Source organism: Coregonus lavaretus, assembly GCF_964263955.1.
Source record: "Coregonus lavaretus genome assembly, contig: HAP1_SCAFFOLD_47, whole genome shotgun sequence".
Lineage (NCBI taxonomy): Eukaryota > Metazoa > Chordata > Actinopteri > Salmoniformes > Salmonidae > Coregonus > Coregonus lavaretus.
Window position 1 is genome coordinate 2,211,484 of NW_028161510.1, and position 23,254 is coordinate 2,234,737.

At 44.1% G+C, this 23,254-nt stretch overlaps 2 protein-coding genes across 2 annotated transcripts; both read right to left on the reverse strand.

Annotated features, from left to right (window-relative positions):
- Nucleotides 1-521: 521 nt before the first annotated feature.
- Nucleotides 522-2,178, reverse strand: LOC311120517 (uncharacterized protein; the record flags this gene model as incomplete). The annotated part of the gene is made up of 3 exons (XM_084195102.1): nt 1,945-2,178; nt 1,007-1,201; nt 522-734 (listed from the first exon to the last, which is right to left on the reverse strand). Exons 1-3 carry the CDS (start codon nt 1,972-1,974, stop codon nt 522-524), a joined length of 438 nt encoding a protein of 145 aa, XP_084051228.1. The 5' UTR covers nt 1,975-2,178.
- Nucleotides 2,179-11,833: 9,655 nt separating this feature from the next.
- LOC311120518 (uncharacterized protein) lies at nt 11,834-17,283 on the reverse strand (the record flags this gene model as incomplete). Its single annotated transcript, XM_084195103.1, has 2 exons — nt 11,834-12,895; nt 16,929-17,283. The coding sequence occupies 2 exons, from the start codon at nt 17,281-17,283 to the stop codon at nt 12,030-12,032; spliced, it is 1,221 nt and encodes a 406-aa protein (XP_084051229.1). The 3' UTR covers nt 11,834-12,029.
- Nucleotides 17,284-23,254: the final 5,971 nt, after the last annotated feature.

Sequence of the window (23,254 nt, forward strand, 5' to 3'; positions counted from 1 at the left end):
TAAAATAGTGTTTTTTTAGACAACTGCAAACTTCAAGGAGTAGGGCATTCAAGGAGTTGGTCTGATGGGTGCCCTCTGATGTCATCGGCCTCCCCCCTTGCTTCAGGAACAATAGAGGAGCAATAGAGAACAAAAGAGGAAAGCCGCCCCCCCACCCCATCTTATGCTATGGAATGACTTACCTGGACCACTTATTGAGATGTGCTTTTTGTTAAGTAAATCAGGTGTTAAATGAGGTGAAAAGGAGCCTGGAGGAGGCCTTTAAAGTATCTTCCCTATCCGATACAGATGAGCCGCTATACAACATTAAATAGGTTTAGCAAACATGGGTCAATTAATACGTATTGATCAATCAATTCACTTCCTCAGAAACAGATTGTTGTCTAACCCAGTGGTTCTCAAACCTCTCCTTGGGGACCCCCAGACGTTTCACCATGTTGTTGTAGCCCTGAACTACCTCACCTGATTCACCTGGTCAACGGCTTGATGATTAGTTGACGATTGGAATCGTGTGTGCTAGCTCAGAAATAGTTCAAACACATGGACCGGCTGGGGGTCCCCGAGGAGAGGTTTGAAAACTCCTGGTCAAATCCACACTCACCCTTGTTGTTCTGTATTTTTCTGCAGTCGACCAGCCGCACAGACAGCCTCTTCAGACCCCAGAGTAGAGAGGTACTGGGAGAGGCAGGACCCCAGCTCTTCAGGGGGGCGGAGGGAGGTGAGAGAGACGTGTCCTGAAAACCACAAAAAGGGAGACAGTACAAATCAGGTAGGAAACACTCTCCTACCGGTCAAGGAATTTACAATCCTCAAAAGTCTCAGCAGTCCTTCCTTGATTCCTCTCATTCTCTGGACCTCCTGCTATAAATGCATTGGAGGAGAATCCTTGATTCCTCTCTTTCTCTGGACCTCCTGCTATAAATGCATTGGAGGAGAAAGTCCAAGAGGAGGATCCTCAGATATCCAAGGAGGTTGAAGAATCCCTTTCTGACTGGGAGATACTCACACCACTCTCCCTCTGCTCTGGGGTGTGCCTGTCCCCCTCCTCCCATTCTCGGTCGCAGTCTGCAGCGTCATCATCATCTGATTGGCTGGGACTCATGGGTTCCGCCTCTAGTCCATTGCTAGGTAACCAATTCCGGTCGTCCACGTCGCAGTCTACAGCATCATCATCATCATCGGACTGGCGGGGCGTCATGTCCTGGAAAAAAAAATAATGTTGCAGTCACTTCCTGTTTAGAATGCACCCATGTCCTCTAGAACCCTGGTGAGAGTTCTTAACTAGAGCCCATTTTATGTGTTCTAGATTTTGAGACTGACTACATCAGGACTGCCCAACCCTGGGAGAATCTCAATTGGATTTGCTTGATTCCTTGCGTCCTCTCCTTGTGGATATCAAAACTCTTCCGCGGTAGGATACAATAGAGTATCCTCCACCGGAAGAGGCAATCGTGGAGGGGAGCAAACTCCTCCAGGCACTTATTAACCAATTGACACTCTCCTCCATATGGCGACCACTTGCCAGTTTCCTGTTCACAGAGGAGAGGAAGACTGAGGAGTCGAGGAGAAGACAGACTTTTGTGTAATTGAGAAAAGGCCCCTGTTTCTGGAGCGCCACCCTCCTGTAGGTTTTCACTCCAATCCCAGTTGTAACTAACCTGATTCAGCTTATCAATCAGGTAATTATTAGAATCAGGTGTGCTGGATTAAAGCAAAAACCTACAGGACGGTAGCTCTCCGGGAACTTGGTAGCTCTCTGGGAACAGGGTAGCTCTCCGGGAACTTGGTAGCTCTCCGGGAACAGGGTAGCTCTCCGGGAACTTGGTAGCTCTCTGGGAACAGGGGAGCTCTCCGGGAACAGGGTAGCTCTCCGGGAACAGGGGAGCTCTCCGGGAACAGGGTCGGGCAGCCCTAGTTTACATTCCAAATGTCATTGGATCTTACCTCTGTAGGCACTTTCATTGGATTCTTCATTTTACAAGATCTGTTAGGTCTTCCAACTGCAGCCGATCTCTCTGGTTTTTCCCTTCTAGGTGATGTCCTGGGTCTCCCCAGTCTTGGTGATGTCTTGGGTCTCCTCAGTCTTGGTGATGTCTTGGATCTCCCCAGTGTAGGTGATGTCCTGGGTCTCCCCAGTGTAGGTGATGTCCTGGGTCTCCCCAGTGTAGGTGATGTCCTGGGTCTCCCCAGTGTAGGTGATGTCCTCCTGGGTCTCCCCAGTGTAGGTGATGTCCTGGGTCTCCCCAGTGTAGGTGATGTCCTGGGTCTCCCCAGTGTAGGTGATGTCCTGGGTCTCCCCAGTGTAGGTGATGTCCTGGGTCTCCCCAGTCTAGGTGATGTCCTGGGTCTCCCCAGTGTAGGTGATGTCCTGGGTCTTCCCAGTGTAGGTGATCTCCTGGATCTCCCCAGTGTAGGTGATGTCTTGGGTCTCCCCAGTGTAGGTGATGTCTTGGGTCTTCCCAGTGTAGGTGATGCCCTGGATCTCCCCAGTGTAGGTGATGCCCTGGATCTCCCCAGTGTAGGTGATGTCCTGGATCTCCCCAGTGTAGGTGATGTCCTGGATCTCCCCAGTGTAGGTGATGTCTTGGGTCTCCCCAGTGTAGGTGATGTCTTGGGTCTCCCCAGTGTAGGTGATGTCTTGGGTCTCCCCAGTGTAGGTGATGCCCTGGATCTCCCCAGTGTAGGCGATTTCTTGGTACCCTCAATTTGAAGTGATTTCTTGGGTGTTTGTAACTTGGTGTTTCTGCCATGGTGGCTGGTCTCTGCTGTGGGAACACAATACGGATAAACACAGAGTTAGTGGAGTTAAAGGAACTACCTTTCACCAGAGCCATAGGGAAAGTGGCACCCTATTCCTATGTAGCGCACTACTTTTGACCAGAGCCATAGGGAAAGTGGCACCCTATTCCTATGTAGCGCACTACTTTTGACCAGAGCCATAGGGAAAGTGGCACACTATTCCTATGTAGCGCACTACTTTTGACCAGAGCCATAGGGAAAGTGGCACCCTATTCCTATGTAGGGTGCCACTTTCCCTTTGGCTCTGGTCAAAAGTAGTGCACTACATAGGGAATATGGTGCCATTTTCTCTATGGCTCTCGTTACCTGCTGGGTTTCACCCTTAAATTGAACCTCTTATCCCGTGCTGCTCAGGTTCTAAGACAGGGTTCCCCAACCGGCAGCCCGCAGGCACAAGACTGTAAAAACACCAGGAAATCAGCTCCAACTGATATTAATTTTGGAAGTCAAGTATTCCCACGCATAGAGAGATACGTGATCATATACAAATGTGAGCAAAATAATTATGTTTTAGTCAAATATTGTATCTGTTTATGCTTTTTGAGGTCAATTTGCATTCTACAAATTATTAGTAATTATGTTCCCGACCATCCGAGTTGACGACCCCTGTTCTAAGACCTCCATTCTATTCTCCCGTATTGCAACACCAGGGACTTTGTTCACAAAGCGTCTCAGAGGAGGGAGGAGTGCTGATCTAGAATCAGGTCATCCTTGTCCATGTAATCTTACTGATCTAGAATCAGGTCATCCTTGTCCATGTAATCTTACTGATCTAGAATCAGGTCATCCTTGTCCATGTAATCTTACTGATCTAGAATCAGGTCATCCTTGTCCATGTAATCTTACTGATCTAGAATCAGGTCATCCTTGTCCATGTAATCTTACTGATCTAGAATCAGGTCATCCTTGTCCATGTAATCTTACTGATCTAGAATCAGGTCATCCTTGTCCATGTAATCTTACTGATCTAGAATCAGGTCATCCTTGTCCATGTAATCTTACTGATCTAGAATCAGGTCATCCTTGTCCATGTAATCTTACTGATCTAGAATCAGGTCATCCTTGTCCATGTAATCTTACTGATCTAGAATCAGGTCATCCTTGTCCATGAAATCTTACTGATCTAGAATCAGGTCATCCTTGTCCATGTAATCTTACTGATCTAGAATCAGGTCATCCTTGTCCATGTAATCTTACTGATCTAGAATCAGGTCATCCTTGTCCATGTAATCTTACGCATTAATGATCTAAAAGGCTAAACTGATCCTAGATCAGCACTCCTACTCTGAGATGCTTCATGAATACAAGTACAATATGGAACATTAAATAGCAATAGCTAGCCTATACTTAAATAGCTAGCCTATACTTAAATAGCTAGCCTATACTTAAATAGCTAGCCTATCCTTAAATAGCTAGCCTGTACTTAAATAGCTAGCCTATCCTTAAATAGCTAGCCTGTACTTAAATAGCTAGCCTATACTTAAATAGTTAGCCTGTACTTAAATAGCTAGCCTATACTTAAATAGCTAGCCTGTACTTAAATAGCTAGCCTATACTTAAAGAGCTAGCCTGTACTTAAATAGCTAGCCTATCCTTAAATAGCTAGCCTATACTTAAATAGCTAGCCTGTACTTAAATAGCTAGCCTGTACTTAAATAGCTAGCCTGTACTTAAATAGCTAGCCTATACTTAAATAGCTAGCCTGTACTTAAATAGCTAGCCTATACTTAAATAGCTAGCCTGTACTTAAATAGCTAGCCTGTACTTAAATAGCTAGCCTATACTTAAATAGCTAGCCTGTACTTAAATAGCTAGCCTGTACTTAAATAGCTAGCCTGTACTTAAATAGCTAGCCTATACTTAAATAGCTAGCCTGTACTTAAATAGCTAGCCTGTACTTAAATAGCTAGCCTGTACTTAAATAGCTAGCCTATACTTAAATAGCTAGCCTGTATATATATACTCTATAATAGCTATCCTATATTTAGGGACCCTTCTCACCGTCTATCACAGCGCAGGGGGACTGCTGGTGTATTTTCATAGCTCTTTTCCGAGTGAACCTCTTCCCACATTGATCACAGCTGTAAGGCTTCTCTCCTGTGTGAGTCAGCTGGTGGGATTTCAGGTTGTTCTTCTGAGCGAAGCACCTCCCACACTCGGCACACTTGTGCGGCTTCACCCCAGAGTGGATCAGGAGGTGTCTTCCTAGAGTATTCCTGGCAGAAAACTGTCGTCCACAAACTGAGCAGCTGTGGGTTTTGATAGGAGGCTGGTCCGACGTTGCATTCTGCTCAGCGTGCCGTTTCTTCTGGTGCACTTTCATACCACGTAGATAAGCAAAGTCCTGCCCACAGTCGGGGCAGGAGAACCGTTTCGCTCCAGTGTGCGTTCGCTGGTGAGCTTTCACTTGGGATTTAGTAGCGAACTTCTTCTCACACTCGGGGCAGTGGTACGGCTTCTCTCCCGTGTGTTTTCTCATGTGTATCTGCAGAAAAGATAACGTCAGGCAAACTCTTCCACACTCCGAGCAAGAGTAAGTCTTCCTGGGTTTGCTGTTCTCCCGTTGTCCTGTTCCGGAGGGGCGCTCCACTCGGATTCGGTGAATGCAGTGTTTCCTCTCGTGCGTCGACACAGTGGATCTATGAGTGAAGCGCTTGCCACAGTCAGAGCAGGAGTAGGGCTTCTCTCCACTGTGGACCTGCTGGTGTTGCATCATGCTCCATTTGGTGGAGAACCTCTTGCTACAGAAAGGGCAGCAGTAAGGGTTCTCCCCGGTGTGAGTCTTCAGGTGCCGTTCCAGCTTGAGCTGAGAGCTGAACGCTAGTCTACACACGGTGCACCAGGGGTCGATCACGTTCTCTGGGTGATGTTTCCGTTGGTGCTCTATCAGCTTCCCGTTGGTTTGGTAGTTCTCGCCACAGTCTGCGCAGAGGAAAGGCTTCTCCCCAGTGTGCATCCTCTGGTGGACTTTCAGCGTACCATTTTGAGCAAAACTCTTGCCGCAGTCAAGGCAGGAGTAAGGCTTCTCTCCTGTGTGGGATCTCCTGTGGACTTTTAGCGCTGATAAATGTTTACAGTCTTTTCCACACACGGAGCAGCGGGATGTCAGAGCTGGTGTGTGCCTCTCCTGGTGTTGTTCGGGTTCTCCTGATGTCAAATGTTCAGGTTGTTCTGATGTAGAATGTTCAAGTACTCCTAATTTAGAATATCCAGGTTCTTCATTTTCTTCCGACGTAGAATGTCCCGGTTGTTCTGATGTAGAATGTTCAAGTACTCCTAATTTAGAATATCCAGGTTCTTCATTTTCTTCCGACGTAGAATGTCCCGGTTGTTCTGATGTAGAATGTTCCGGTTGTTCTGATGTAGAATGTTCCGGTTGTTCTGATGTAGAATGTTCCGGTTGTTCTGATGTAGAATGTCCCGGTTGTTCTGATGTAGAATGTCCCGGTTGTTCTGATGTAGAATGTCCCGGTTGTTCTGATGCAGAATGTTCCGGTTGTTCTGATGTAGAACGTCCCGGTTGTTCTGATGTAGAATGTTCCGGTTGTTCTGATGTAGAATGTTCCGGTTGTTCTGATGTAGAATGTCCCGGTTGTTCTGATGTAGAATGTCCCGGTTGTTCTGATGTAGAATGTCCCGGTTGTTCTGATGTAGAATGTTCTGGTTGTTCTGATGTAGAATGTTCCGGTTGTTCTGATGTAGAATGTCCCGGTTGTTCTGATGTAGAATGTCCCGGTTGTTCTGATGTAGAATGTTCCGGTTGTTCTGATGTAGAATGTCCCGGTTGTTCTGATGTAGAATGTTCCGGTTGTTCCGATGCAGAAGGATTCCACTCGCTACCAGAGTTTGTATTGCAACTCTCTCCTGTGTGGATAAGAAAAGATAAACAGAGATGGAGGTGAGTCTAGTTCAATGTTGTTATTCTTCATTTGGTCCTGGGTGTGCAGGCTTTCGCTCAGCCCAGCACTCCCACACCAGACTCAACTAGCCTATTCATTAAAAAAGAAACTGTGTGGGTCAGTTGGTAGAGCACGGTGCTTGCAACACCAGGGTTGTGGGTTCGATTCCCACAGAGGACCAGTGTGAAAATGTATGCACTCACTACTGTAAGTCGCTCTGGATAAGTGTCTGCTAAATGACTAACATGTATAATTGTTTTTTCCCCATTGCAACACTGGTTTGGAATGAGACTTTCCATAGGCTTTAGCCCAGGTGTTACCTTAGTGGAAAAGCCTTATTATTACAGTACCTACCAGTACAATTCCATGCCCAGTACATGCCAGCCTCTTTGACTGCAACATTCATTCCTGGTCTTATTTCACCACCGTAGTCGAGGCTCAAGGCAACCATCTCCTGACAACCCTGGTCACCCTCCTCCTTGTCACCATGGTTACTTTCATGACCAGGGGACACCATGGGTTGGGGTTCAGTGGAGCAGGATGGAGACGGGCTGGACGGGTCTTCAGAGTCCTATGATGAAGAGTGACAGTGCAGTTTTCACAACAAGCTACATTATGAAATGTAGGGATTGAGAGTGCAACAACATTAGGTAGACTCAGCAATATGACATCATCCTAAAAAAAAAAACAGGTCGAATTCCTGTTTATAGAAATCAACAACTAACAAATGTTAACTAAAGCTAAACTTGCCAACACGACAACTATTACCTAGCGGGTGCCACTATCTTTATATTTAATTAATATTTGTCTAGCTAGTAGTTAGTTAGGTTGTTTAGTTTATAAAACAGTTAGTTTGCTAGCTAATTAAGTTAGCTAGTTAGCTAACGTTATGCATTTTCTTTCTAACTAGGATCATGTCATCATATCGATCCCTGTAGTTTGATATTACTACTATTTAGAAATACCCTCTAGTTACAATACATTCTATTAGGAACAACTTAAATCAATAGTTGTTGAACTGTAGCTAGCTAGCTGGCGCACGCTAACTTTAGCTAGCTTTAGCTAATTTACCTGATCCATAATAGAAAGAGACTAAGCCGGTCTTTCCGTCCAACGTTTCCACCCGAGTGTCAATGTTAGGTAGCTTTTCCTAGTTTATCCTTCACCGTGTTCAGTCAAATTGTCCTATTGTAGCTAGTTTTGCGCTGTGTAGATTGCGGAAGCTAGTTTAGCGCCTAAACGGGCCGCAAGCAACCAACGTCTGCTGCTGCGCCAGTGTGTGGTGAACATAGAGAATGATAGATGCCTCTAGTGGCCAAAAGGCCGTTTTAGCATGGGCAGCGGCATCGAGGGCTTCCACCATGCTTCCGCCATTTTAAAGTAGTCAAAGTAGTTAACTAGGGGGGGGATTCCTGTGGGTTGTATCCTCAATGTCGCTGCCCAAGATGTCACAGATATAAAGATGAGTTCTCTATCTATCTCTATGGTTGTGAACAATAGGTGAGCAGCAATAGTTGAATCTGCGCTTCGCCTTCAAAATAAAAGTCTCCCATTGAATGTGACGCAAAAAACTGATTAAAATAGTGGAATCGTACTAGATAATACTAAACAAGGTTGGTATGTGGTTGTATAAATTCAATAAAAGACAATCATTAGTCTTCAGAATTGCATTGCGGGCATACTTATATTGCAATGTAAAGCCTTACCTATGGATCTTAGGTCCATGAAGTGGGGTATCAGCCTACTCAGTGACACCCACAGATTACAATTATGAAGAGTTAACAAAAAATATTAGCGTCGTAGCTCTTATTGTGGAACTTTAACTGTGGTAAATCACCTTCCCAGTCAGTCTATTGTGTGTATTGGACATTCATATTGACTGAGTTTGCTCCTGAGTGGCGCAGTGGTCTAAGGCACTGCATCGCAGTGCTAACTGTGCCACTAGATCCTGGTTCGAATCCAGGCTCTGTCGCAGCCGGCCGCGACCGGGAGACTCATGGGCGGCGCACAATTGGCCCAGCGTCGTCCAGGGTAGGGGAGGGAATGGCCGGCAGGGATGTAGCTCAGTTGATAGAGCATGGCGTTTGCAACGCCAGGGTTGTGGGTTCGATTCCCACGGGGGGCCAGTATAAAAAAAAAAATGTATTCACTAACTGTAAGTCGCTCTGGATAAGAGCGTCTGCTAAATGACTAAAATGTAAATGTAAATGTAAATATTGACCAGCCACCCAGCTGGGGTGTAGTTAGAAGGTCTATTTCCCTGCTTTTGAGAGGAGCTGGCTACTGTACCGAGAGACTTCCAGCAAATGCGCTAACGATACTCCCGAGTGGCGCAGTGGTCTAAGACACTGCATCGCAGTGCTAGCTGTGCCACTAGAGATCCTGGTTCGAATCCAGGCTCTGTCGTAGCCGGCCGCGACCGGGAGACCCATGGGGCGGCGCACAATTGGCCCAGCGTCGTCCAGGGTAGGGGAGGGAATGGCCGGCAGGGATGTAGCTCAGTTGGTAGAGCATGGCGTTTGCAACGCCAGGGTTGTGGGTTCGATTCCCATGGGGGGCCAGTATGAAAAATTAAAATAAATAATGTATGCACTCACTAATTGTAAGTCGCTCTCAATAAGAGCGTCTGCTAAATGACTAAAACATTTATTTATTTTTATCTTACAGTATTCCTTTTAATAACTCAAAGACACTTGCAATTAAGAATAAGAATAACAAAGCAATCACCCCGCCTCTGTTTTGGTCAAAAGCGGAGGGATGGGCCAAGAGAAATGACCACTCTCACATTCATAGACAGAGATATGGATGCAAGGACTGACATGCCATCAAAACTATACGTTTTGAGGGTATGCAGTGTTTATTTACATTTACAATGTTTACAAACATTGAAGTAAAACGAGCATATTTTGGGGGTTCTGATGGGTTGTGACACTTGAACTAAGGTCATGAGGCATTTATAAATTATATTCTTCAAGAAAAAAAGTATGTATATAGAATTAATTTATGTGACCCGTTTCAAGAAACTAGGCGTATGTCACATTTTACATTTACATTTTAGTCATTTAGCAGACGCTCTTATCCAGAGCGACTTACAGGAGCAATTAGGGTTAGGTGCCTTGCTCAAGGGCACATTTACGTCATTTAGCAGACGCTCTTATCCAGAGCGACTCACCAATTGGTGCGTTCACCCTATAGCCAGTGGGATAACCACTTTACAATTTTGGGGGGGGGGGGGGGGGGGGGTAGAAGGATTACTTTATCCTATCCCATGTCACTACTTCACAGGAGAGGCATTTGAACGTTGAAAAAAATAAAAAATCTAAATGGGTTATGTTGGCAGAAATGCCTTATGGAACATGTGAACTTTCATGTGCCTTAATAACAAACTTGTATGCCATCTGTCTCCGGATTACATCTTCAAACTAAGGGCAACCATGGCATCCATGACAGATGGAGAAGCGTTCAGAAGGTTACTTAAGGCAAAAACAAAAGGAGTTATAATGCGAACGTCTAGCAATCCAAAGGTTGTCATCACGCACAACTTTAGCATTGTAGCTAATTAGCTTTTTTTTAACTACTTAGCATGTTAGCTAACCCTTCCCCTAACCTTAACCATTTAACCTAACCCTAACCCTAACTCCTAGAGCTAGCTAATGTTAGCATTAGCAACCTAGCTAACGTTAGTCACAACAAATTGGAATTCGTGACATATCATACGTTTTGCAAATTCATAACATATTATACTAATTGCAATTTGTAACATATTGTGCGAAATGGATGATGGACATCCACAAATTAATACATAGCGTACGAAATGTAACATACTGTATCATACTAAATGGAGTGTCTTGGATTTACATACAGAATAATACACAACGCTCTGAGACCAGGTTGTTATTTCTATATAGCCTACACTTTCTAATTCTGAACTTCTAAAGCGAGTGGGGCGGGTGTGGCTTTGTGACAACGATCGCAAGAGTAGCTGCTCACCGATTTGAGGCTCCAACACAGTTCCACCTCCACCACCACCAACACATCCGCTATGCGGGTGTCTGCTATCGCCGGTTAAGACTTGATCTGAATGAATCAAAGTAATAAAAGTAGAAAAGCAGATGGTGCATAATGAATTTGATAGTTACAAACATAAAAACACAGCTACCTACTACTGCGCTACATTCCGTTCTGGGGCCCAAGTTCACAAATTAACTAAGTAAAACAAATAACTACCGTAAATACAAAAGGTTTCAAAGTTAGAAATAACAGTATCCTATTCAAATAAGATAGAACAGTTTTATGGTTTGAACTGCCATCCAACACACATGCATACACATGCACACATCTCAGTCAAAAACATAAGACATAGCACAGTTTCAGTGTTCTCTAACAGATAGGTGAGCAGGGCATGCAGGCTGTCGCCACTTTATTTATCAGCAATTTGCCTAATAGGATCATGGAAACACTTCAACCACATAATTTTTCTGTTTCTATTCAAGCTTTTTTTTGGGGGGGGGGGGGGGGGGGGAGAAGTAATTACGTCCAGCGGTTTTTATCGCCACAAGACAGTTCAATGGAAAAGCAACCGTGGCAGGCAATTGTTGCATCTATTTTCTATGCAAACTTTCTAAATGTCGACAGAAATCACTGGACAAGTTAATGAACTATCTACTGTCGTAACAAATCATTTCAAAATAACCAGACATGTTTTCCCTTACGTCTTACATATAATATTGTCCTCAATCCACACTCTGTAACATGAGTCCATACTATTCCTTTCAATCCACACTGTAATAACAATGCACTTGATTATCTGTAGTGCTGGAGGAATGACAGCAAACACAGAGCCAAGAGTTTGAAAATAACCATTTAAATCACAGAAAGCGTACAAATGGAATCTGATGTGCTCTATATTCCAACTGACATATTCCATTCTAAGCATTTCTCTGTACTGTGTACACCTGTTGTATCCGGTGCACATGACAAATTGCATGTGACAAATTAACTTAGATTTGAATTCATGTCTTGAGATTTGTTTTAAAACATACCAATACATTTTTTAGTAGGCTTTATCCAATTAGATTTCATTTGGCATAAACAAAAAGCACACATTTTCTGTAACAAATATGAGACAATGGGAGCAATTTGTGTGTGTTCACTCATGAATTCTAAGTTTCTCGTTCCGCACTGGGAGCAGTGGTAAGGCTTCTCCCCTGTTTGCTTCTCCCCTGTGTGTGTTACCTCATGGTCTTTCAGGTGCCCTAACTGGGTAAATATCTTTCCACAGTAGGATAAGTGGAAAGGCAACATTACAGAGTTCGTTAGCTCATGTTCATTTCATTCCACAGTGGGAGAAATTCCAAAAGGCTTCTCGCTTGTGTGTATTTTCTCATGCTGCTTCAGTTTCCCTAACTTCTTAAAACTCTTTCCACACTGGGCGCAGTAGTAAGGCTTCTGTCCTGTGTGTGTTCTCTCATGTATTTTGAGGCTCCCTTGCTGGTTAAAACTCTTTCCACACTGGTAGCATTGATAGGGCTTCTCTCCGGAGTGTATTCTCTCATGTGTTTTCAAGTTACAGGACATGGTGAAATTCTTTCCACACTGGGAGCAATGGTAAGGCTTCTCTCCTGTGTGTGTTCTTTCATGGTATTTCAGGTATGCTGACTGGGTAAAACTATTTTGACACTTGGAGCATTGGTAAGGCTTCTCTCCAGTGTGTATTCGCTCATGTCGTTTCAGGCCGTTTAACCGGCTAAATCGCTTCCCACAGTCTGAGCAGTGGTAAGGCTTTTCTCCAGAGTGTAAACCTAGATGTCTTTTCAGGGAATCTGATGAGGGAAAACTTTTTCCACACTGGGAGCATTGGAATGGTTTTTCTCCTGTGTGTACTCTCTTATGCAATTTCAGATGTGATGACCGGATAAATCTCTTTCCACACTGGGAGCATTGGAAAGGCTTTTCTCCTGAGTGTATTCTCTCATGTGATTTCAGGGAACCTGATGAGGAAAATCGCTTTTCACATTGGGAGCAGTGGTAAGGCTTCTCTCCTGTGTGTGTTCTCTTATGTTTTTTCAGGTGCCCTAACTGGATAAATCTCTTTCCGCACTGAGAGCAGTGATGTGGTCTTGCTGGTTTGGACGTTGCTGGGTCTGGTTCCTCTGAGGGACTCGTCCCGCTTTCAGAGTAAGAGTTTGGTCTCTCTCCTGCCAAAGACAAACAGAGTATTTTGTTTAACAGAGAATCTCCAGAGTGGGCTCTCTGCTACATTTGAAGTAATTACCCATTTTACACATAGAAATTGACATTACAGGACATTAACCAATCACATCCCTCCTTTAGGGTTGCACTTTCAGTGAATCACCAGCAGAGGGACTTTCCTTTGAATCCATTTTCCCATTCACTGTTTTGGTGGTGCTTATAAAATTGACCATAACTTCAAAAGTAGTAGAGAGCCTACTCTGGAAATTTACATTTACGTCATTTAGCAGACACTCTTATCCAGAGCGACTTACAGTTCATCTTAAGTGTTAAGATCTCTGGGTGAGACAACCACATGTCAGTGATAGTAAGTACATGTTTTCCTTAATAAAGAAGTTCTCAGCAAAGTTAGCGCTAGTAGGAAAATACAAGTGTGTCTTATTTAAAGCTGCAATATGTCACTTTTTGGGCGACCCGGCCAAATTCACCTAGAAATGCACGTTATAGATCTGTCGTTCTCATTGAATGCAAGTCTTTATATCCTTAGAGATTGAAAGTGTTAGGTTCTAGCTCTTGTGTATGACAAGTGTAATTATTTAGTGGACTGCAGTGGACTGTAATAATATAATAATAATAATAATAATAATAATAATAATAATATGCCATTTAGCAGACGCTTTTATCCAAAGCGACTTACAGTCATGTGTACATACATTTATACGTATGGGTGGTCCCGGGGATGGAACCCACTACCCTGGCGTTACAAGTGCCGTGCTCTACCAGCTGAGCTACAGAGGACCACAGACCGCAGAAATGTGTACTCCTGACCTCACCAACTCAGTGTGACCTTGTGGTTAAGAGTGTCCTCCCTGAGATCGGAAGGTTGCGAGTTCGATCCCTGGCCGAGTCGTACCAGATGCGCCTCACACTACAGAAACAGGAGACAGGCCCAATGAGCCGTTCCAAGACGCTGCTCACTTCTCCTGACTGATAACAAGTCGTGTAATATGCATGGAGAAATCCAGGATGATGGAAAAGTACTGAAGTACATCTTCGTGGAAGGGAGGGGGTTAGATGTGCCAAGCTTATAGAGACATACACCCCCAAAGATACTTGCAGCTGTAATTGCTGCAAAAAGGTGGCTCTACAAAGTATTGACTTTCGAGGGGGGGTGAATAGTAATGCACGCTCAAGTTCAGTTTATTTTTTTTGGGGGGGGGTCTTATTTCTTGTTTGTTTCACAATCAAAAATATTTTGCATCTTGTGTAAATCAAATGATACAACCCCCCCCAACAAATCCATTTTAATTCCAGGTTGTAAGGCAACAAAATAGGAAAAATGCCATGGGGGGGGCTGCATACTTTGGCAAACCGCTGTATGTATTCAGCTGTTGCGTCTTTGAAACGTCACTCTGAGTTGGGGCTCGTTGTGTGATCAATATGTTTATTGTATATTGAGATATTGCTCTTCTTACCCGTTTCAAAGAGTAAGACACTCTTTGAAGAGGCAATTGTATTCTTAATCTAAACTCTCAGAGCACACAGTAAGTTTTCAAATAACTCCAAGACTGGCTTTGTAGCATCTGGGCGGCAGGTAGCTCAGTGGGTAAGAGCGTTGTGCCAGTAACCGAAAGGTCGCTGGTTCTAATCCCCGAGCCGACTAGGTGAAAAATCTGTCGATGTGCCCTTGAGCAAGGCACTTAACCCTAATTGCTCCTGTAAGTCGCTCTGGATAAGAGCGTCTGCTAAATGACCAAAAAAATAAAAAATAATAATAATAAATCTGGGTAAGGCCAAAATGTCACAAATGTCCAAATGTTAGTTATTTCTCAATAATTATTTTGGATACAAATGTCAAAGGTATGCCCAATATAATTTCCACAAAGGACCTTTCCATGGATTTAATTTGAAAAATAAATGTTGTAGAGCTTCAGCCTGATATTGCTGTTTACGTCGTACATCATTGACTCTACCTTTTAATTTATAATAATAATAATTTCATTGAAAGTCGTGTATTGAGACTTAGCAAAGCACTACAGAAATAGATATTCAGAGATATTTAAATGGGAAAATATAATAAGAAGCATTTGATCCATTAACGTTTTGTTGGTGACCTTTGACCCTTTGACCCTTTGTAGCTTTAGGTCATTTCCATGTGAAAGGACTCATGAGCACCAACATGTGAAGTTCATAGGAGCATTCGGTAATGGGATTTCTGCAATTAAAATAGTCTACAATGGGAAATCATAGTAATCACAAACCACAGTTGGGTTCACAAGTTTAGACAGCACAGTACAGTACAGTAATGTAAGAAGTTAAGTATAGTATAGTACACAGTAGAGCACACTAGAGTTGAGTATACTATATTGTATTGAACTATACTCTACTGTACTGAACTATACTCTACTGTACTGAACTCTACTGTTCTGTACTGAACTCTACTGTTCTGTACTGAACTCTACTGTTCTGTACTGAACTCTACTGTTCTGTACTGAACTCTACTGTTCTGTACTGAACTCTACTGTTCTGTACTGAACTCTACTGTTCTGTACTGAACTCTACTGTTCTGTACTGAACTCTACTGTTCTGTACTGATCTCTACTCTACTGATCTCTACTCTACTGAACTCTACTGTTCTGTACTGAACTCTACTGTTCTGTACTGAACTCTACTCTACTGAACTCTACTGTTCTGTACTGAACTGTTCTGTACTGAACTCTACTGTTCTGTACTGAACTCTACTGTTCTGTACTGAACTCTACTCTACTGAACTCTACTGTTCTGTACTGAACTCTACTGTTCTGTACTGAACTCTACTGTTCTGTACTGATCTCTACTCTACTGATCTCTACTCTACTGAACTCTACTGTTCTGTACTGAACTCTACTGTTCTGTTCTGTACTGAACTCTACTCTACTGTTCTGTACTGAACTCTACTGTTCTGTACTGAACTCTACTGTTCTGTACTGAACTCTACTGTTCTGTACTGAACTCTACTCTACTGAACTCTACTGTTCTGTACTGAACTCTACTGTTCTGTACTGAACTCTACTGTTCTGTACTGAACTCTACTGTTCTGTACTGAACTCTACTGTTCTGTACTGTCCTTTGATGTCCAAACGTTAGATTTGGTCCGGTGCGGACCAACCAAATTTGGTCTTGTTTGGAGGCAGAGCTCATTAAAATAATAGCCAGTGTGTAGAATGATACCCAAATATGCAAAGGAGGATATTGCATATTTATACCTTTGTGTAACTATTTAGGATACATCACCATGAAGAGAAAATCCACTTCACGTACTGTAGTTCAATAACCCAAATATATATTTTTCAAAGTCAGTGTCATGTCATAGATGACACCCCATTCTTTCTGCAGACATCGTTGAATCTTAACTTGGAGCAGATATTTTTGGAAAAGGTGGTGGTGGACACATACAAAACTTCTGCATAGAGTGGTAAGGTTTGTGAAGCTTTTAAATCAATGGTTTTTCTTTGGCATTCATTTAAAGTAAGAAATCTGAGTCTCAGCGCAATTCCATGCCTTTAACAATTCCTACTACAGAACCAATTATTCAAGTGTAGAACTTTAGTAGCATGCCCATTTAAAGGGACAATCTGCAGTTGCTACAGACATTTTTGGACTTATACATGTATTATACGTACCCGTTGATTCTGGAAATATATTACTTATTAATGTCTTATGAGCTTAGTTCAACTGTCATACCCCATCAGAACCCAAAATATAAGATTGTTTTACTCCAATGTTTGTAACCAAAGTAAATCTAAACAAACACTATATACAATCAAAACATGGTTAAAACTATACTTTTGATTTCATGGATGGTCAGTCATTGCATCCACAACTCTGTCTATGATATTGAGAGTGGTTACGTTTCTCCAGCCCCATCTCTCAGATTTTTACCGAAACTGGGGCGGGGATCCCACTTTGATACGGTTTCAACTGCTGATTGCCCCTTCAAAACCACACATTTGGATCAACAACTGCAGCGTTTATGCCCATGTTTAAGACAGTACTCACTGGTGTTAAACAGATCTCCAGTACCCTCTTCTTCCTCCTCCAATGTGACAGTAATCTCCGCCTCTTCCTTCACTCCAAAAACGTCCCCCTCTTCTTTCACTGTGACAGTCATCGCCTCCTCCTCCTCTTTCACTCCGAAAACGGCATCCTCTTCTTTCACAGTAACATCCTCCTTCTCTTTCACTCTGAAAGCATCTTCCTCTTCATTCAATGTAACTTCTTCTTCTTTCACTGTAACAGCTTCACCCTCTACTTCTTTTTTGATGGTGACAGCCTCCTCTCCCTCCTCCTCTTTCACGAGAGCTTCTTTCTCTGTCCAGCAGACCTGCTCTTCTTTAGCAAGGGGCAAGGTCATGGTCGAAGATGTTAGCTAACCAGCTAGTTAGCATTAGCGAATAGCCCAGTGCTAGGCTAATTTAACAAGCCCTCTTACTGACAACGTAAATATTAAATTAAATGGAGTATAGTAAATACATGTTTAAAACACGTTGGTTAATATACACAAAAATGGTCAAAGAGCTCCAATGTTTCGGTTTTAGGTTGGCTGGCTGGCTGGCTAGCTGTCGAGGTGGCTGAATCAGTAGCAGTGTTGTTGTAGTTGTTGTTGAAGAAACATCCCGCACCGTCCATTAGATTATACGTCACGCAAGAGGCACCAGCTGAAAGACTCACATCGCTATCTTCTGACTGAAGTGGGTAACGCAATTTAATAATAAAAAAAAATATTATTGCTATTAATTAAACACTAAGCAGGTTTTCATTTACCCAGCATTATCTTCAAAATATAGACTAATATTGTATCAGTTCGGCAGGTGTGGATTTGTCTTTTATCTAACTTTCTTTACTACAACAAATGATGATGGAAACTGTGCAGTAGGGTCTGTAACTCTGAGCTGTATGCTGGATGTTACATCTAGTATAACATCCGGCTCAGAGTTACAGTCCCTTCAGAAAGTATTCATACCCCTGGACTTATTCCACATTTTGTTGTGTTACAGCCTGAATTCAAAATGGATTAAATATTTTAATCTCTCCTCACCCATCTATATACGATACCCCATAATGACAAAGTGAAAACATGTTTTTAGATATGTTTGCATGTTTATTGAAAATGAAATATAGAAATATCTCATTTACATAAGTATTCACATCCCTGATTCAATACATGTTCGAACCACATTTGACAGCGATTACAGCTGTGAGTCTTTCTGGATAATTCTCTAAGCGCTTTGCACACCTGGATTGTACAATATTTGCACATTATTCTTTTAAAAATTCTTCAAGCTCTGTCAAGTTGGTTGTTAGCCTTGTGTTTCTGGTTATTGTCCTGCTGAAAGGTGAATGTGTCTCCCAGTGTCTTTGAGATATTGCGTACACATAATGGTGGGTTTTACCTTAAACTGGCCATTTCAGTGTAACATTTTCTAGTGTTGATTCAGGAGTTAAATTAACACTCATTGGTGTAAAAGAACCCCAGTGTTGGTGTTAATAACCAGTGTTAAACCAAAACCACACCCATCATTATCATATTTCCCAGCATGCTCTATCGCAGCTAAAATTTTTTAATTTTTTGTTTAAATATCTATGGTTTTGCATGTACATTGATTAACATACATTTTATATTACGACTCAGGATATGACCCAGATGCAGACACAGGAGGCGGATAGTTCGTTTCTCCGATTATTTATTATCACAAAGGGGGCAGGCAAAAGGGCAGGTCGAGGGCAGGCAGAGGTTCGTAAACCAGGTCAGTGTCAGGCAGGTACAGGACGGCAGGCAGGGTCAGGACAGGCAGAAAGGTCAGAACCGGGAAGACTAGAAAACAAATACTTGAGAATAGGAGAAATACGCTGGTAAGTCCTGACAAAACAAGACAAACTGGCAACAGACAAACAGAAAAGGCAGGTATAAATACACAGGGGATAATGGGGAAAATGGGAGACACCTGGTGGTGGGTGGAGACACCTGGTGGTGGGTGGAGACACCTGGTGGTGGGTGGAGACACCTGGTGGGGGGTGGAGACAAGCACAAGACAGGTGAAACAGATCAGGGCGTGATACAGTGTCTCTTGGAAAGCAAACCGAACCTGGTTTTCCTCTAGGATTTGCCTGTGCTTAGATCTATTCAGTTTCTTTTTATCCCAAAAAAAAACTCCCTGTTTCTAAAAACATGTTTTCACTTTGTCATTATGATGTATTGTGTGTAGATGGGTGAAACAACAATCAATTGAATCCATTTTGAATTCAGGCTGTAACACAACAAAAATTTGGAATAAGTCAAGGGGTGTGAGTACTTTCTGAAGGCTCTGTATAATATGATGCGTTTGATCCAATAACGTCTTGTTGTTGGTCCACACTCTTTGGAGCTATAATACTATTGAACAACATACAGCATGACAGTGGATATGACAAAACATCTTTAACTTGAACTTGATTGGTCAACTCCCCCCAGCCCTCCTGCAGAAATGTATATCATCTGTATCCTTTTGGGTTGCTGCAGTTCAGTGTTGTAGCAGTAAATGTTCCCACTGATAACTCATAAGCAGTCACCAAAGACATGAGCTGAAAGGCACCATTCCTGTTAGTAGAAGACTTGACCAAAGACGTGAGCTGAAAGGCACCATTCCTGTTAGTAGAGGACTTGACCAAAGACATGAGCTGAAAGGCACCATTCCTGTTAGTAGAGGACTTGACCAAAGACATGAGCTGAAAGGCACCATTCCTGTTAGTAGAGGACTTGACCAAAGACATGAGCTGAAAGGCACCATTCCTGTTAGTAGAGGACTTGACCAAAGACATGAGCTGAAAGGCACCATTCCTGTTAGTAGAGGACTTGACCAAAGACATGAGCTGAAAGGCACCATTCCTGTTAGTAGAGGACTTGACGTGCAGGAATGTCTAAACAAATCGTTAAAATGTAAATGTCATGCTCCACGGTGTCAAATACTCACTATTCAGATTAAAGGTCACCTATCAAGTAAACCCTAGAATCGTAATACAAAACACTCTCTATTTTCTCAACATGTGGGAAACAAGGTGGAAGAAGCTCGGGCCATTTGAAATTTAAAGAGGCATTCCAAAGGATTGGAAACTACCTCGTTATTTTTTAAACCACCCGTTTTGGACTCAACGTGTCAATGTATGGCTCATAGACCCACATGCATAATAACCCATCTGCAGTCCTCTCCCAGCCCGAGAAAGGCACAGAATCCTTACATTTTTTACCTGGGCATCATTTTAGTGCACGGGATACTCCATCATTCATGTCATGCAGTGAGCGTGTGGATTGCCTGGCTACATGCGCTTACCATTTAGTCAAATGAGACACTTGCGTTGGTTTGAGTCAGACGCTTTATTATTTTGAGAGTTTCTTTGGCGATGTCACAGAATAACTTTCTACACCAAGCAGCTCCTTGAATCTTTGCGGTGGATGAAATTCTTTCAGAGCCCCAATGCCATGTTTCAGTCTTGGTGTAAAAAGGTATTGTCGTTATTACAACGTTGCGGATAAAGTTCGGTATGACAAAAATTGCAGGTGTACAACATCTAAAGACCCGCATCACGATACCGAGAGCTTTGCTGTTTGTTAAAAGGACGTGTTGTGGGTGCAGGCTCTGGCAATCACCCCGTCTTTGGTTCGTGACAAGGATGCGGAGTTGAACGGACGGCGCTGCAGGTGACAATGTGACAGCCTCGGGACCGTGCCCTTAGTGCAGCTAACGTAGTAGGGCTATATATCTGGGACGGTGTTTTCTCCCGGAACGTCATCTCACTCGACTACTCTCAAACGATCAGGAGAGCAAGGACTCTCCCATGGTCCCCCCCCTCAGTTCAGCCTTGGCTGTAGATGGCTCACCAAGGTGAACTACGCTCTGGCCTCAGAAGGAGTGTGACAAGACTGACCAGCTTCTGTGGCACACTTACAATGCCGCTGCATGTGCTGCCCGAATGGGAAACGCCTTGGCGTTCCTCTCGGCTGCCGTACAGAAAACAATGAGCTCAGAGGACCAGGATTCCAGAGCCCTGTTCGACTCACCCGAGATGTGGGGTACTCCCATGTCATTGGCCATGCTGTCATGCTGTCAGGTTTGGCTGGCTCAAACGTCTCTCCCTGACAAATAAGGAAGCAGCTCATCAAACTACCAGTCCTACAAAGCCAGGTCTTCCACCCTGGATCTCAGAAGGTTCTTGACAAGGCAAAACACTCATGTGTTACGAGAGAGAGAGACCGTTCAAAGCACTTACCACAAGCCCACAGGGCCACAGCAGAGACCTAGGGAGTCCCCTGCCACTACAACAGACCCAGCGGTCAAGACAGGAGCCGTGGTCTCGAGGCAGGCGCCCAAACTCAGATCCCCCCCCTTCTGGCAGCGGTTACCAAGCAACCAGCTACCAAGCAACCAGCTACCAAGCAACCAGTCACGCACCTTCTCCCGTTCGGTGCCTTATAAAAAGCCTTCCCCAGGGTTGGTGTCAGACCCCTGGGTACTGGCAACAGTATCCAAGGGGTACAGGCTCCAATTCTGATGGCGGCCCCCTCCCTTCTCAGGCGTCCGAATGACCAAGGTCACAGACCCGAACCAAAGCCAAAGCCTACACAACAAAATCTTGTTCCTCCTCCAGAAGGAATGAATCACGAGTGTAATCTCCAACAAACAGCAAACTTGATTTTACTCAACATATTTTTTGTCCCCAAGAAGGATGGGGGGCTATCGGCCCATCCTCAACCTCAGATGCTTGAACTGCCGTCTGAAGGTCCTGCCTTTCAAGATGCTGAATACGACCCACATCTTGCAGTCCATAACACCAGGAGATTGGTTCACTTCTCTGGACCTCAAGGACGCCTACTTTCATATCCCAATATGGCCCGGTCACAGACCGTTCCTGCATTTCGCATTTCTAGGACAGGCCTACCAGTTCAACGTCCTACCATTTGGCTTTTCTCTGGCCCCTCGCATGTTCACACGTTGTGTCTCAGCAGCTCTGGCTCCTCTCAAATTAGTGGGACTGAAGTTACACCCCCTACTTGGATGACTGGCTGATCTCACAGATGTGTGAAAATGGACACAGAGAGGGTGATGATTCACATCCAGCACTTGGTAATAAAAGTTAACTTGGAAAAGAGCAATCTGGAGCCCAGACAGCAGACTTCTTTCGTGGGTCTCTCTCTCAATTCCCTGACTATGCCTGCTTCCCTCACCTGACAGAGAGTGGACAAGATCCTGAACCTCCTTGACCATTTCCGCCTCGGCAAACATGTGGATGCTGCACTGTTTCAAAGCCTTTTAGGGAGCGACATCAATGGCATTGGTTCTCCTAGGCCTCCTCAGAGCCCGACCCATCCAGAGATGTTCAATACATTCCACCTTCACCACAAAGCAGACAAACTGGTGAAGATCAAAGTGTCCCTGGAGAGACAGGATTCTCTTAACTCAGGGGATCCCTCTGGGGAATATCCCTTCCAGGAGGACTGTAGTGACGACATACACCTGGCAGGCTGGGGGGCTGTCTGGTAAGGCAAGTCGGTGAAAGGGATGTGGGAGCTCAAAGCTTTTCACCTCGCGCTCATAGCCCTTCTCCCTCACATTCTGTACAGACGCATGCTTGTGAGAACAGATAACACCTCCACAGTGAATCCCATAAATCCCCACGAGGTCACTGCGTTGCCTTCAGGTGGCACAGGAGCTCCTGGCTTGAGCTCTACCCCTCCCAGGTCAGGCACTCTTCACGGGGAGTGGCGCCTCCACCTCTTGAGACGCACCCAACAACTATTTGTGTGCTACGATGGCAAGAAGCTTGAGCCTGCCGCTCTCTAAACAGCAGCTCTCCCATTGGCTGGTGGATACCATCTCCCAAGCCTACACGAGTCAGGATCAACTAGTGCCAGGAGGCGTGGTGGCCCATTCCACCAGGAGCGTGGCCACATCTTGGGCAGCCCTGAAAAGTTTTCTTTGTCTGTCATTTGTGGCGGCTGCCACATGATCCTCGCCATACACATTTGCTAGGTATTACCGAGCAATCGTGGCAACCCCCGCTCCGCTGAGCTCCGCCATCTTGCTCGACTGCTGCCCGCCAAGTTGTTGGAGATGTAGAATCCTCCGTTCCTCACAACCTTGTTGACAGAAGTCATCCACGGTAAGGACCAATAACACTTATCAGTTACGGTCTGAGTGAGGTCTAAATAGAGCTTAAGTTATGTACATAACTATGGCTCTATGGGAACCTGTTTCAAGCATTCCAGGCAAAGAGGATGAGGCGGACTTGGCCTCTCCTTTAATAGATAAGCGGTAAAGGCCGCCTCCAGGTTATCGGGCATAACTATTTCG